Source organism: Pseudomyrmex gracilis, unplaced genomic scaffold (genome assembly GCF_002006095.1).
Source record: "Pseudomyrmex gracilis isolate BER0280 unplaced genomic scaffold, ASM200609v1 scaffold_113, whole genome shotgun sequence".
Classification (NCBI taxonomy): domain Eukaryota; kingdom Metazoa; phylum Arthropoda; class Insecta; order Hymenoptera; family Formicidae; genus Pseudomyrmex; species Pseudomyrmex gracilis.
In genome coordinates this window covers 103,423-118,199 of record NW_018020697.1, presented here as the reverse complement: position 1 = coordinate 118,199, position 14,777 = coordinate 103,423, and the positions used below count along the sequence as shown (strand labels likewise).

General features: G+C 37.2%; 1 protein-coding gene and 1 long non-coding RNA gene across 4 annotated transcripts; both read right to left on the bottom strand.

Annotated features, from left to right (window-relative positions):
• Positions 1 to 4,090: 4,090 nt before the first annotated feature.
• LOC109856297 lies at positions 4,091 to 7,596 on the bottom strand. 2 transcript variants are annotated; one of them, XR_002250379.1, is made up of 7 exons: positions 7,434 to 7,596; positions 7,028 to 7,271; positions 6,122 to 6,838; positions 5,540 to 5,786; positions 5,155 to 5,389; positions 4,502 to 4,690; positions 4,091 to 4,285 (listed from the first exon to the last, which is right to left on the bottom strand). XR_002250379.1 is itself a non-coding variant. In XM_020431404.1 (5 exons), exons 1-5 carry the CDS (start codon positions 7,491 to 7,493, stop codon positions 5,185 to 5,187), a joined length of 1,473 nt encoding a protein of 490 aa, XP_020286993.1. In that variant the 5' UTR covers positions 7,494 to 7,596; the 3' UTR covers positions 5,076 to 5,184. The 2 variants fall into 2 exon arrangements, 1 of the variants encoding a protein (XP_020286993.1); XM_020431404.1 differs by lacking the exons at positions 4,091 to 4,285; positions 4,502 to 4,690 and having other exon boundaries at positions 5,076 to 5,389.
• A 203-nt stretch (positions 7,597 to 7,799) lies between these two features.
• LOC109856309 lies at positions 7,800 to 8,811 on the bottom strand. Of its 2 annotated transcripts, none has more exons than XR_002250380.1 (3): positions 8,663 to 8,811; positions 8,354 to 8,517; positions 7,800 to 8,197 (listed from the first exon to the last, which is right to left on the bottom strand). It is a non-coding gene; the product is annotated as an uncharacterized LOC109856309 (long non-coding RNA). The 2 variants fall into 2 exon arrangements; XR_002250381.1 differs by having other exon boundaries at positions 8,676 to 8,811.
• Positions 8,812 to 14,777: the final 5,966 nt, after the last annotated feature.

Sequence of the window (14,777 nt, the reverse complement as noted above, 5' to 3'; positions counted from 1 at the left end):
CCGATGCACGCTTATTCGCGGATCTTTGTTAATTAAAATCTCAGTAACTATTGCGAATCTAGCAAAATGGTATAGGACTTTTCGACTCAGTTTTATTCCTTCTACCTGCCTACGAGAGATGTTAAACCAATTCTGGGACACCCTGTATATAAAAATATACACGAAAAAAAAAGATTTGCTAGAATAGCAAGAAATTAGTTACTATATGGCCAGCAAAAAGACATTTGTTAAGTTTATTAAAATTTTTGTTTTGCCAACAAAACATTTTGTTGATGAAACAAAAAATTTCGTAGAATCAACCATTTTTCTTGCTAACCATATAATAGCAAAACTTTTTTTTTCCGTGTATATAAATATATATATATTTTATATAATTCTTTTATACTGCACAGTCAATTGTATAATTAAGTTTTTTTCGAAGCCAATACGAGGAAAAATAGTTTAAAAAATAAGATGTTAGTTTAATATAATAATCAATATATTGTAAAAAATATAGCGAGTGCGAGACGTATTTAAAGAAAAGTAGATTTAGAGTCTTGTATATTCGCGAGAGTCTGTCACGTCAAAACCAGACTTTGCCATAGCAAATTTATGTCGTTCACCGATTTAACAACGTCACGGTGCGATAAAGCGATCAATCGCAAGATAGCGTCGCGACGCTGTTGCCAGAAGCAAACAAACCCGCAACGATGCGTATACCGCGAACATTATTTACGTGTTACAACGGGAGCAATTCGAGAGAAAAAGCAACATGCAAAAATAACCGGAAGAAGCACAAAAATCTTGTTATTAGCGTCGACTTATTCGTGCTCTTGCGAGACACGGAGGTGAAGAGACGACGGGGTGTGTAGGACGAAGGAGGAAACACGCAGCGGGGACGAAAGGAGGCAACAGCTTATCCTCCCCCGGGGAAAAATCGATTTATAGCACTCGCGGGGTTTATGAACGCCCCCGCGGAAGAAAGGTACGTCGCTTAGGAGCTACTTACAACAGAAGTTGGATAAAGTTTCACGGAGCGCTTCGCGTTTTTGCGTTACTTAAGGCACCGCCTCGTCGTTGTCGTCGTTGTCGTTGTGGTGCTCGGGTTAGAATAACACGCGTTGATCTATATAGTCTATATAGCGAAATTACCGACCTCGTCCGACTTTAACGGTGAAAGAGAGCGTCAGCGGCTTTGCCACGTCTCTTCCTTGCTTGAACGACAAAATCCGAAAGGATACATGAAGTGGGAAAAACCAAAACAGAATTTACAAAAACTCTAATTGTGAGACAAATCAATCACGGTAGACAATGTAAAAAAAAAAGTCAAAACTTAATTCTTCCTGTGCGCCGAGTCATCTCGTTCTTTCTTTCTTCACTTACAACTCTGAAAATGCATATGCAGTAAATCCGCAGCTTTCTCGTAAAAAAAATTTCTATATTGACAAACGAGATCTTTTTGTTGCTAATTTGAGACGTTCCATTCCAAATTTCCAAAAACTTAAAATTTCTTAAAATCCTTTCTCATAAATATTTTGAATGAAAATTTTCAGAATAGGAGTATTGTTCAAAATAAAAGTTTTATGACAATCTTTTGTCAAAACGGATATTTCTTATATAAACAATGGTTATATTAACAATGAAACAATAAAATAATAGAGATGTAACGTGCCAATGAAAAAGGTCTATGTTTATCTAACTTCTTTCGGAAAACACAATTTTCAATAGAGTTCGAATGATCTAAACCAGTAAGTTATTTCAGAGTTTAAAACAAAAGAAAGGAATCCAAAACAAAAGAAATAATAATAGTAATGATTGATGGCAGAAGTGACAGGATATAGAATTGACATTTTTGACACATAACACATTTTTCTTGCGTTGATGATATTGAAATTTATTGAATTCAAAAAAATCCAAAAAATAAACATTTGCTTTCAATAACATTGGTTGACTGACAGTTTTCAGGCTTTGTAATATGTACTACTTTGTAATATGTGGGAAAAGTGGTATGAAAGAGCCATTTTCATTTATTCGGCAGTTTCTGAACGAATCTCACGGAAGTTTTATTTTTTATAAACGCAATGTATTAGTTTTTACATTTTATACAGTTTGAGTCAATGAAACAAACTTTTCCGAGTGAGATAAAAGAAAAAATTTAACTCCAGTTATTCGGAAGTCCGTGAAATGAACAAATTAAAATATTTCTTGCTGTTAGTTAAAGGAGTGCAGACTACGACTACCGACTTCACACGACGTTTTAAACAATATTCGACTCGAATAAATGTGTATAATGCTAAACATTTGCACGAACAAGCGATGCGGCGGTGCCGACGGATGCAATTTCAAACGAGCGAATATATTACGCGAAATAATCTCTCTTGGTAATTGTATTCTTTCTTCTTAAATATATAATTCATTATCGACAAGAAACTGTCTTGCGTTACGCCGCTGATAATTCAAGTGCGTATTCATTACTCGCGCGACGTGTAAGTATACCGTCACGTATAGACGTTGCGTCGCGTAAATAATATATATAGATGATGTCCGTTTTTCAAGACTTCCTTCCTTTCGGCGGAACACAATCGACTCTCGAGGAAAGAAACTTGTGACGAACGAGATTGATACATTTTTATTTGAGACTCAACGCCACCCGTGGCGTCGCCGCCATTCATCCTCAACGCACGGATACCAGCGGTTTGTGGTCCATAGCGATGAAGCCGTCGACCGTCATAATGCGCGTGTGACGTCCGAGGAACCCTCCCGGCTTTGCCCCTAAACAACCGCGAAATCGACCGTTCGATCTTGTTGATGGGACAAGTCGCGTGAATTCGTTCTGTCGCGCTCACAAGCTTGCGTGTCTAATTGATCGGCGTAAACAGTTCCGTGCTTTCCGAACTTGTCAGAAGGAAGATGACACTGCGGCCTAAAAAATGTTTTTAGTTTTAGAAAAAAAAAGGAAGAGAGAGAGAGAAACATAATCGTGTTTTTTCGATAAAACGATTTTGCTTTGCGGACTCGCTAATGCGGAACGTAAACGTTACGATATACCTTTTCAGAAAAAAATGAAGTTGCTTCAATTAAAGTCGACGTCACACGGGCTATCACAAAAACAAATAGGTAGTTTAATCGCATATGCGATTAATTTAATGTCTAGATTCTTTAAGCAACTATATTTGCTATGTGCGGTGTAATAATATTGATGTTGAATCAACAGGATATATTTCAATTAAATTGATGTTGTTGATTCAACATCGTTTTTTTTTCCCGTGTCGACACTCATACGCTCGAATCACATTCGCACGTTTATCTTACTTTTTCGATCATTATTATACACATTTGGACGCTCGCGTATATATACATTCCGAGAGTACTTATTTGCTTATACGTACATACGTGCGTGCGCGACGGAGCAGCGCGCGTTGACATTGATTTCCTTTGTCAGGTTGCGCGAGGAGCGGCACGCGGGTCGGGGGACGGTTGCGTAACAATGCGAAAACGCAAGAGAGCATCCTGACGAAAAGCTCGTATCACATTCCCATAAGTGGCGGCGAGGAATCCCGCAGAGACGTCCTCTCTCTCGCGTCTCTCTTTCTCTTCATATTCCCGCGTATAAGGACGAAAAGAGAGGCGCCAGGTAAGGTATATATACATATATATGTATATATGTATGTAAAGAGAGAGAGAGAGAGAGAGAGAGAAAAGTGAGTATATACGAGCGGTGCCCCGTGGCGAGGACTGAATAACTCGTAATTGGGCCTCCTGGCCCACCGCCCATTCACGCTTTCGTCAGACGGCCACAAAGACGTCAGGCCGCAAACCGGGAAGGCCCCGTCGTCGCGAGCTTCTTCACATCCCTCTTCTCCCCATGACTCGTCTTCAGAAAAGTATAATAAACGCTGCAGGTCGTCGAAATCTTATGGGAGAATAATTGACTACTGTATGAAACCGCAGAGAGAGAGAGAGAGAGTGAATTATCTTTCTGTGGGATTCAGCAGTCGGACACGCAGCAAAACAAGTTTGTACGCGTGATGTTTATTTAAAAGACTTGAATGTATAAAACAGAATGAGAGTTGATGTTTGACACAACGAGAAAGCACGACTTGAAGTTTACCCAAACTCTGTAATAATTCATTAAAAAAGCACAAGTTCCTGAGAAGAAATCCAAAATTATAATAAACCTTAGCTATAATCCACCGATAGTAGTAGAAAGGTGTTGATCGTGAAAAACGCTTTCTTTACACGTTTTTTCAAGATGACAAATATGTCCAACCGACAAAAAATCTTCTTTCACATTTGTTTTCAGCGACTGAAAAATACATAAAGATACCAAGTTTTACAAAGATCGAAGAGGAAGTAGTTAATGTGCGACTTTACCAAATTCAGAAACTTTAAATTGTCATATCTTCTAAACTAAAGCTGTCTCCCGCAAAATTTTGGTAGGGAATTATTCAGTATGATTTATCTAAAGCGCAACAAAACTAAACAGAAAATTGATGAAAAGTGACGTAAAATGCATATTTACTTCTCAGTATTTGCTTGCTTATATTCTCCAGCATCTTTAATATACCGAAGTTAAAACTTGACATATATGTTTCTTAAGTAATAGTCTTTCATTATGTGTAGTGTCACTACTGAACTTTGGTTGTGTCATATCGTACCATATCTCATTCTTATCGTTTTCTTCAATCTAAGATCTAATCTAGGATCCAATCTAGGATCGAAACATAAATCTATTTAATAAAATACAATTTTTTACACACTATCACCTTTAAAGTTTATATTGGGTTTTCATCTTTGGATTTTATTACAATGTTTTATTACATTTCTGCATTGATTGAAAAAAAAACAAATTGACAAACTTTCTAGTAGTTTCGAAGATATAAGCGAAAAAAACTAATTTTTTCTAGAAATAACACCGACAATTTCTGAGTGGGTCTGGGAAACCCATGTCTGCACTACAAAGAGTTAATTATCTCTCATTATTATCGGTACCTCAAACTTATAAAATCTATAAAAACTGTTAGAGAAGATTAGTATTTTAATCAAAATTAATCAAAATTAATTTTTCAAAAATTATTTTCTGCATGCTTAATTTATTTTTGACAGTGTATATTCACACGTGAAAAAAAGTAATTGAGTGTTATTTTTACACAAAATTATTATTTGCAACTTTACGATCGATTTTGAGAATTTGCCGACTAATAATCAAACGTCGTTCTCTTCTTCGACGTCCTCCGCTTCGATATAATTTGGCAATTCATCCCCTTGAATAAGATCGTTATTATTCTCGAGATAGTTTTGATCTATTTTGTCACGATCCACGGCACGTTTGACAGCAGAATCATTCTGATCATCTACCTTCATCGTAGAGAACGATCGACCAAACATCGCGTTGAATAGACTGACATCTCTGAAATTTGTATCGCGCAAAAAGAAAGTCTTTATAATTAGTAATAAAAAATTATCGCAAAAATTGTTTTACACCATACAAAACTAGTTACTGTATTATAATTGTCAGTATGAAAAAGATAAAAAATATTGAGATTTTTGTCAACGTTACCGAATGCGATGTGGATATAACCAAACGATATTTTGAAATCTCTTATTGATTTCAGATTGAATTAGCGGTATGTTCATGACACTCGTCAAAATGTAAGATATCAATTTATTCGGCACACTTGCAAATTTTCTGTCTATTGTTTTCTGTTTATCGTCGTTTCTGTCTTTTTTCAAGCTTTTTTTGCAGTCTTTTATCTCTCTGAACTCGCGCTCTATTTGTTCTTTCATCGACTCCTTCTTAGGTCGATCTGCAGTTACATGACAAATCAAAAATTCTTAAGAATTTACATATATATACATATATATAATACATATATATATATATATATATATATATATATATATATATAATATGTATTACAAGATTTTCTTTCATCAAATGAACATAACGAGAGAATCGAAAAAGTTTGATCAAATTTGTGCGCAAATAATTTACCTTTGTTATAATAAAGAAGAATTAATTAAAGATAAAGTGTAAAGTGTGAATAAAAGAATTAATTAAAGACCACGGTAAGACTATCCTTTTCCTTTGTAAATAATAAAGTAAAAATTCAGGAACTTCTCTTAATCTGAAGAAATTAACCTTCTACAGCATTTGCTGCTTTCCTATTTGCACAGTACATTTCGTAACAGGATGTGGGTTTATCTGGTTTTTCGACTTTGCTTTTTTGCGAAGTCCGACAAACTTTCCGCGTTCTTTTGCAGTTGCGCGACTTTGTCGTTTCGTTCTTCTTCTTTTTTTTGTCGTCGGAACAGCTCACGTAAAATCTTCGTGTCGTTTCGCTCGTATCGAATTCGCGAATTGCACCGGAAGTCAGAATCGGAAAGAGTCTGCAATTAGGCGGTACCGAGGAAATCGACAGGCGTGAGTAATATCGACATTTGTCCGAATTATGACGGTTGTTTTTGTCGCAACGGAAGTTGTTTCTTCGTCTCAACGGATGCTCACAGACTTCGCGCAGTTCGTCGCAGTTCTTCGCGCTCTTGACGTCGCTGCAAGTTTTCTTCTTTCGCTCGGGACACACTTTACGCTCGCACGCAGATTCACGGTTCCGTTGTTCCCACTTTCGATCATACCATCCCGAACGCAGAGTCTCGCAAGTTCTTTCCTTCTTCTCACAAGTTCTTTTCTTTTTTTCGCAAGTTTTCTTACAGCGTGTCTTGCTCGCGACTTTGCACACTGGTTTTGAACGTCGCGACTTGCACCCTGACGGTTCCGGGTGTTGCGACTTGAACCGATCTTCCCACTTGTTGGATTTCCCCGACTTACATGACTGCAGTCTCGCCAAGAATGGGCGGCCTGCAACGATCGTCGATCGATCGAGTATTGGAAAAAATATTGTCGATAAGCATTTATTGATTACTTAAACTAAATACAATTGAAAATTATAATAAAACTAAATATAGAAAACTAAATATAATTGAAAAATATTAATTGAGAAAATTTAAAAAAAAAGTTACGTTTAAAATTGCACAGAGAAAGAAATACCTAAATGTGGACTTTGCAAACGAGACAGGAAGTCATTGTGTTTAAAATACACAGGCGATTGAGCGCTAAGTCTGACGTTTTCCGATATTGTCAACCGTATTACGGAGATGGATTTTCCCAGATCATTGGGAATTGCCGGCAAATGAATTTTCCCGCTATTACGAGCATTTTTATGTTTACAGGAGGAGTCGAGCAAACTCGAAAATTGACGTTTGGATACTTTCAAGGACGCACGTGTTTCGCGCTAATTCGTTGCGAATAAAAATAAAGTTTAATGTAATAAAACATTTTTAAGCATCAAAATTTATTGTAAGCCAGTCTTTAAAAAAAATAAAAAATTTTATAGTAATTATACGTATAATTTATAACGAAATGCAAAACTAAGTAAGTTGATTAAACTTCGTACCCGCAATAATTTAAATATGTGTGATAAATCCTGCAATGCCCACATCCTGAATCCACTCATATTTAGTGGTTTTTGTATTTCATACAAAATATTAATTTAACATTTTTGATTTTCACTGAGAATTTTGAAGATTTGACATATCAGGAAATTCTGTTGTCTTATGTCAAGATTGGTCTGATCTTTCACCGGATCGATATTGCGTTCGACACTTGACGATCTTTCGTGGACATCTTTTACATCGATAGTGCAATTTGAATACAATCACAAATCAAAATTGCATTTTCTACCTATTTAAATATTAATAGCAAATATCAATAACTGTTAAATGTTTAAATAAAAATACAGCAATAATTTTGTATCGTTTTCTTTACTACTAATCACAAGAGAACATATCGTCGACAAATATCGATTACAGAATTTTATGACGGCGAGAACTGCATTATCTGCTCTCTCGCGCCTTTAAACGAAAAATCTTATTACGCAGAAAAATCTGATCACAGACGTCGGTCGAAAGGACGTAATACAATATCTGCATTTGCGGTAGTTTTTAATGTAATCTAATGCAACGCTCGCCGCGAACGAGTTTAATGATCAGCGAACGTGACTCTGCGCTTGCTGGCGTTCGCTTTTCTTCTTCTCCCATAAGCCTTGACCTTCTTGGGAAACGCAAACTTCAGATCCTCGAGATGCTCTAATTCTTCGTCACCGCCATCTTTTGCATTATCGTTGGACGTGGTCTGTTGCAGCGAACTCCAAAGTTTATTCTTTGTGCGGAAGTTTTTGTTATTTACAAATCATTTGTGCAAATTAATAATAAAATTGATTTGATAGTACAAGAACTTTTTAAAAAAAATTGTTTTTTTTATTTTTTTATTTCGAGAGAAGCTCTTTGTATATCGCGCGAAGCTTTAGCGATTTACTTGGTATTGAGAGACGGCAGTTGACTGGTTCGGATTCTGTTTCGATATTCGCGCGGCACACGAACTTCCGTCCAGCAGAATTCGATCTTGCTCGTTCTCCATTGATCGAGAATCGAACGAAACGGATCCCACAACTTCTCCCTGTTATTGTCGCTGATTCGAATCTCGAGAGAGAAAAAAATGTTATTCACAAACGATTCGGCGTACTTTTTATATATGACTTACATGAATGAGATGGATCACAAATATCAATCAAAATTAATAATATATAAACCAATGCGCTTAATCGATAAAATTAACATATCGCACTTATTATATGTACCGCTTTCTTGAGAGTCGAAACTAATTTTTCGTTCATATCCGCTTTTTTCGATGTAAACATTCAATTTTGCTAATAAATTTGTGTTTTCAAAAGAAAATTTCTCACTTTTTAACCAAAAAGATATTATGTCATTATGCGCTTTATATGGCGAAACAAATTACGAGCGAAATTTCAGGATATAAATCTTTTATCTCTTTTATATCTTTTTACCGCGCGAATATCTGAACAATAATTTTAAAATTAAATTTAATTGACGTTTGTGTAATGTGACTCATATGTGTGTACGTATATTCCTTCTTGTTATTCTTGGTCTCAAGTTTCTAAGAGTCATTTATCTGTTAGTTTGTCAAATTATTAAGTCACTTACCGTGTGCATTTATCGCGCACGTATTTACGAAGAGAACAACATCGTTGCAATCATGGCGTTGCATACAATACTCGTCCACCGAGTGGAGCCACGAAGTCGTTACTTAATATTCGCGTAAGGGTGTTGCAGAACTTGGAACTTGGTCTACGTCGTTTCCGACCGCATTAACGAGCCAAGTTCTCGCCGTTGACGGGCTTGATACTCGCGGGGGAGTAATTTAAGCGCGCACTTGGTTGCATAGATGGTGCATCAATGTGTGTAGATAATGAGTAGAATTGGCGAGGTAGTTGCATCGCCACGTAGGCACGAAGTTGCACAAGCGAAGTTGCACATTAAAATAGAGATCGGAGAGTTCGAAAACACATCGTGTCTGAACTAGGAATTTCTTCGTCTTCAAAAAATCACTCTCTTTGCAAAATTAATTCCATCAACACATATAACACAATTTATCAACAAATTTATGATAAATAAATATTATAATAAATATTGTTAACAAGTATTAACTTTTCAAAGCAAAACTACAAAATTTATTTACAGCAAATAACAATTTCGCGATTGCTCCGTTTACCGAATGAAGCGGATGAACAGTTTCGGCAACGGAAGAACTTTCGCGATTGTATTTATTTATTTATTTAATTCGCGTTTTTTGGCAAAATCGGCACGTGCGTGACACGATCAATTTTGCCCGACAACGAGGCACCGCATTGCGAGGTGCATTTCTCCGCGGACGCCTCGAGTTCGATTAATTCGAAACAAAGTTCAAGTCAGGTGACGTCGAGCCGGCGGCGCGAGCGAGCGAGCGCAATCGAGCGAGTGTGCGGAGAGCTTGGTAACGTAATACGGAGTCAGACTACCTGAACGATCTGACAGCAAGCTCGAAACAAAATCGGTCGGCGCATCCGATCGCGCGCGTTACACACACACACACACACACATATATATATATACGTGCGCGCCCACATATACGTGTCGTCCGGGGTTCACGAAGCACAACACATTAAATTTACGAATAAATTTCATACAACACACATCACGTGAAGCGTTACATAAATATAATTGAAGAAATAATGATGTAATCGAGCACACACACGGCAAGAGACGCACTCGTGCAATTAAACGATCGTCGATGAGTATATCGATAACGATATTACTAATTACCGGGAATAATATGACAGTAAATGAATATTTTGTTATTTATATATGTCGGGAAGAATTATATATATAATGAGCGCCGCGAAGAGTATTAACTGTCACACATTTTATCCTTCTCTTTCTATCTCTACGGTTTGTTATAAATATTGTTAATTGTTGTAGAGAATTAAAACGTTATATCGCGCTACAATAGTATCGAAATTATAATAAATTGTAATTTTTACAGCTCCTCTATAAATGTTAATTCCGAAGCTATGATTTTAAATTAAAAATACTCAGTAAAATTATTACGCGTAATTTCTCATAATGATAATAAATATACTCTCGCGTAATGTTAATATAATAATACATTCGTTGCCCATTACGCGATGCCTCCACTGAAGAGAGCTCCGGCTTCATTGGAGCATGCTCTGTGCGGAAGAGACAAACGTCAGCGGCGAACAGATCGATTATTCGCGTCCATGGAAACCGCGGATGGACCAATGCGAAGAGGCCACTCTCCTTTTTGGACAGGCGCACCTGCCATCGTCATTTGCGCGGACCAATCGTTTATTCACTACGTCGATTATTTGTTTATTATTCATTTTCTCGTAGTTTTTTCAATATTGTTTTATATATTGTCTAAGTTAGTTCAAACTTAAAGTTTCATTTTTTTATGTAATTTTCCTTGATAAAATTTCTAAACAATAAAAAGGAAAAACATTCCAAATGTAATTTTCAAATATTGAAGGTTTGGGTTTCATATATCTTTTTAATACATTTAATTTGACAAATACTACGGCCTTATTAAGTGTAAACCAAGTCACGAAATAAGACTTTACAGTCATACACCGGATGTACGTGTAAAATATATATATGTTTAATCCTTTGTAGTCAGACGTGGGTCTTCCAGACTTACTCAGAAATTACGCATCGGCGTTTCTAGAAAAAATTAGATTTTTTTTAACGCTTATATCTTCGAAACTATTAGAGATTTTTTCAATTTGTTTTTTTTTTTTTTTTTTTTTTTTATCTACGCAGAAATATTCAAACTTTTGATTCAAAAAAATTGAAAAAATATTGATTTTTCACGGAAATATTCGATCTTAAAATCGCACGGGTCTCACAGACCCGGTCTGACTAACTCGTCGTCATTTTTGAGGTCTGACCACGACGAGTTAATGTGTAAATTTTACAAATTTTCTAAACTGAGAAAAAAAATTGTTGGACCGACTAAATTTGTACAGTTATTTGATTTATTCAACAATTATTTAGTTGCACTAGAAAAGAATTGGTTCATTCAAATCAACCATCACAATTTTCTTATCAAAATCTTGTGTCATCGTAGTAACGTTTATGGTTGAACGTATCTGGTTCACTCAACTAAATATTTAGTTGGGTGAAACAGAGTTTGCGTTTTTCAACAAATTGTTTTTCTCAGTATATATTAATTTTCACGTTAAAAAATATATTTTGCACGTACATCTAGCATATATTCTATTGTTTTCAGTTTTACTCTTTTGTTTTAGTTTATACTTTTAATTTAACTGAATAAACTTATAATTCGAGGAAAGCTCATTTGCTATTTGCGCGTAATTTATTTATAATCACACGTCACGGAGATTTTGTTTATTTTTCTTAATTATAAATAATTGTTCTTGCAACAGTATATTTATAATTGTTCTCGGAGCGATTGTACCTCTATTGAAATGCGTTTTTTTACTTTTGCTCAAAGCCGAGCAAAAACAATGGAGGATATATTAAACCAGGTTACACATCGCGGGACAAGGGATAAAGAAAAGGCGAAGTCGCTTCTCGCGTCTTTAACTCGACTTCCTTGTTGTTTGCATAGGTCATAAATCCTGATAGAACATAGACACGGGAGATGCGTTGCGATGCAAAAACGCTGAGTAAAATCTATCGCCGCTCGTAATCTTATCGAGCAAGAAACCCAGAACCATACCCGGAAGCGCATAAATTCTGCGCTCTGTATTTCTCTACTATTTCCGGTTTTCTTGTCCTCGAGGTTTCATCGCGTACGACAAACCTCGCGGTTCTATACACGTAAACTGAACTCCAAACAAAAGCAGTTTGTCAAGCAATTTCATTAATAAACGAAATGTTTGAAAGATGAGAGAATATTTTTTTTTAAAGAAAAGTGTCACAATGTTTAATAAAATTGCACCCGTAATTTATAAACTCTAGTTAAAGAAACCACGTACGTAAAACCACATAACAAATAAAATAAAATACAACAAGATAAACAAAGAGAGCATCATTTCAATCAACAAATAAATTCACGTAATTCCGAGAATATGCGTATAAACGTGAAAAGCACACACAGTCGATTTCGATGTAATATTCCATTTACGGAAAAACATTTCCACCAAGCGCATCACGCGCGTTCGTGCTTCGCATTATTGCAACACGATATACATACTTTTCGTGCCGTGCACGCGCGCGCGCCAGACAAATACGCGTTGTGCATCGTTTAAAGTTGAAATAATAATAATGGCAAAAGTCGTTTGTGTGATCTTATGACTGAAATATGCACGCGTCATACACGCACGTTGCACGCAACACGTGTATACGCAGAAAGACGCACACACGCGTGGGCTGCGTCTATATACGTGTGTGCAGTACGCGCGACGCACAAACGTATCGCATTACCGTCATAGAGCAACGCCCATTATCAGTTTCGGATAACAAGAGCCCGTGGAAATCGACTGGCGCGCAATCCGACAAACGCGCGCGTGATTGACATCCGTGCGACACAGCGCGTCTCGCGCGCTTTGCGCGCGTTCGATTCCCGCCGCCGCCGCCGCCGTAGTTTACGAAAATCGCAATCCGCTAGCAGCCAACAACACCGTTTTGCTAAAAAAACAAACGGATTGCGTGTCGTCCACACGCGCGATCAGAAAATCGCGCCAAACGATTGCGCGTCACGGCGTCACCTTTCAAGGCAAATTGCCGCGTTTTTTGTTGTTGTTTTCTTTTGTTTTGCGAGAGTTTTATGAGCAATTCGCGAACGCAGCGCAGACCGGTGTGCTTTTCGGAAAACTCGCAAATTGTAAATCTTTTCACGGGGGTAGTAGTTCGAGCTTTATTTTTGACAAAAATAAAAACTTTCTCAAATTTGAATTCCGCGGGAATATTTCATATTTCGGCTCCTGAATTTGAAATGTTCTTTGCGACGAAACTGTTAACAATATTAATCGTTCGTTTGCTGTTTAACCAATTTGCAAAACAGGTTTGCGAATCCGGAATCTGACGAAAGGGGAAGAAGAAGGGAACGACGGGAGGACACGTTTCGTGTCGATCGTATCGGGTCCTCGAATCTCGGAATTCGAATTTGTCGTCTTATCTACAAATTCCATCGTAATTGCTTATCTACGAGGTGCCTGCACGCCCGGAACGCGCGCACCATAGGGCCATATCTACCTACTTTATGTCTCGCCTCACAGGAACACGCGCGCGCGGCGCATCCTCACATGTTCGCCCGTTCACTCGATTTCGGGACGTTTATCGTTTGCGAATACATCGTATACACGTTTCGACCTTACGTTTTCTTTTCTCTACTTAACAGGCCAGTTCCGGTGGCACCTTTCCTCGCGATCAATTATTGTCGCAAGAGTTGACACCCTTCGCGTATCGTTCCACGAAAATTTCGTGCAAAATCTAATCGCTCAGTTTTTATTTTTTCACTCACGACGCACTAAATTGGTTATAAAAAATATATTTATATTTTGAAATTTAGTTATTTAAAATTTAAATTTCGAATTTTATTTTTTATTAGACTTCAGAGCCAGAAGATTCTTTATTAATTGTTAAAATTTAAATTTTAAAATTAATATTTAAATGTTTCCATTAAAAAATTGACTTATCGAAATTACAAGCAAATTTGGAGGAAATTGTGTTTTAAATATTATAAATAACTATTTCTATATAAGCGGCGTGTATATTGAGCTTTACGCAACCCCTACCGTAACACGAAAACGTCGGCAACATATCGCGGCAAGGAGCCGAGGAATCGAAGTTTTGCGAAGGAAACTCAAAGGCGGAATCGTAGGTGGAGGTTGCACGGTCTGCGGAGTGTCTGGCACGAGGCAGTATAGGCGAAGAGACCGGCTTGGCTTCGTGGCATGATCGGACGTAGTTAGTTCGGGGATCCCGGGGCGGCACGCATCCCAAACTTTGATTAAACGAGTCGCAGGGTCTCGCGGGCCCAACTCATTTGTCTGCCGTCTGCCCACCCCGTTTTCTTCTTCCACACCGTTTCTCTTTCCCTCACGTGAGTTTCTATCTGCTCCGACGCTACTAAGAATCGCGAGCATTCTTCGAAATTCAGTCGGTCGTGCTCGAATATCTAATGTCCTCTCGAAACAGTCGTCTTGTCATTATCGTCGAAACGATCGGCGATCAGCGAGCGCGATTCTCTCTCTCTCTCTCTCTCTCTCTCTCTCTCTTTCGTGTATCGCACGCATTTAACAAATTGGACTTTCTTTTTTTTATCCTAAAGTAAAAAAAAATTTCAAATGTATTTATGATACTTATAAAAAAATCAGTTAAAACTTCCCGTATAGTTTTTTATTCTTCAAGAGCAG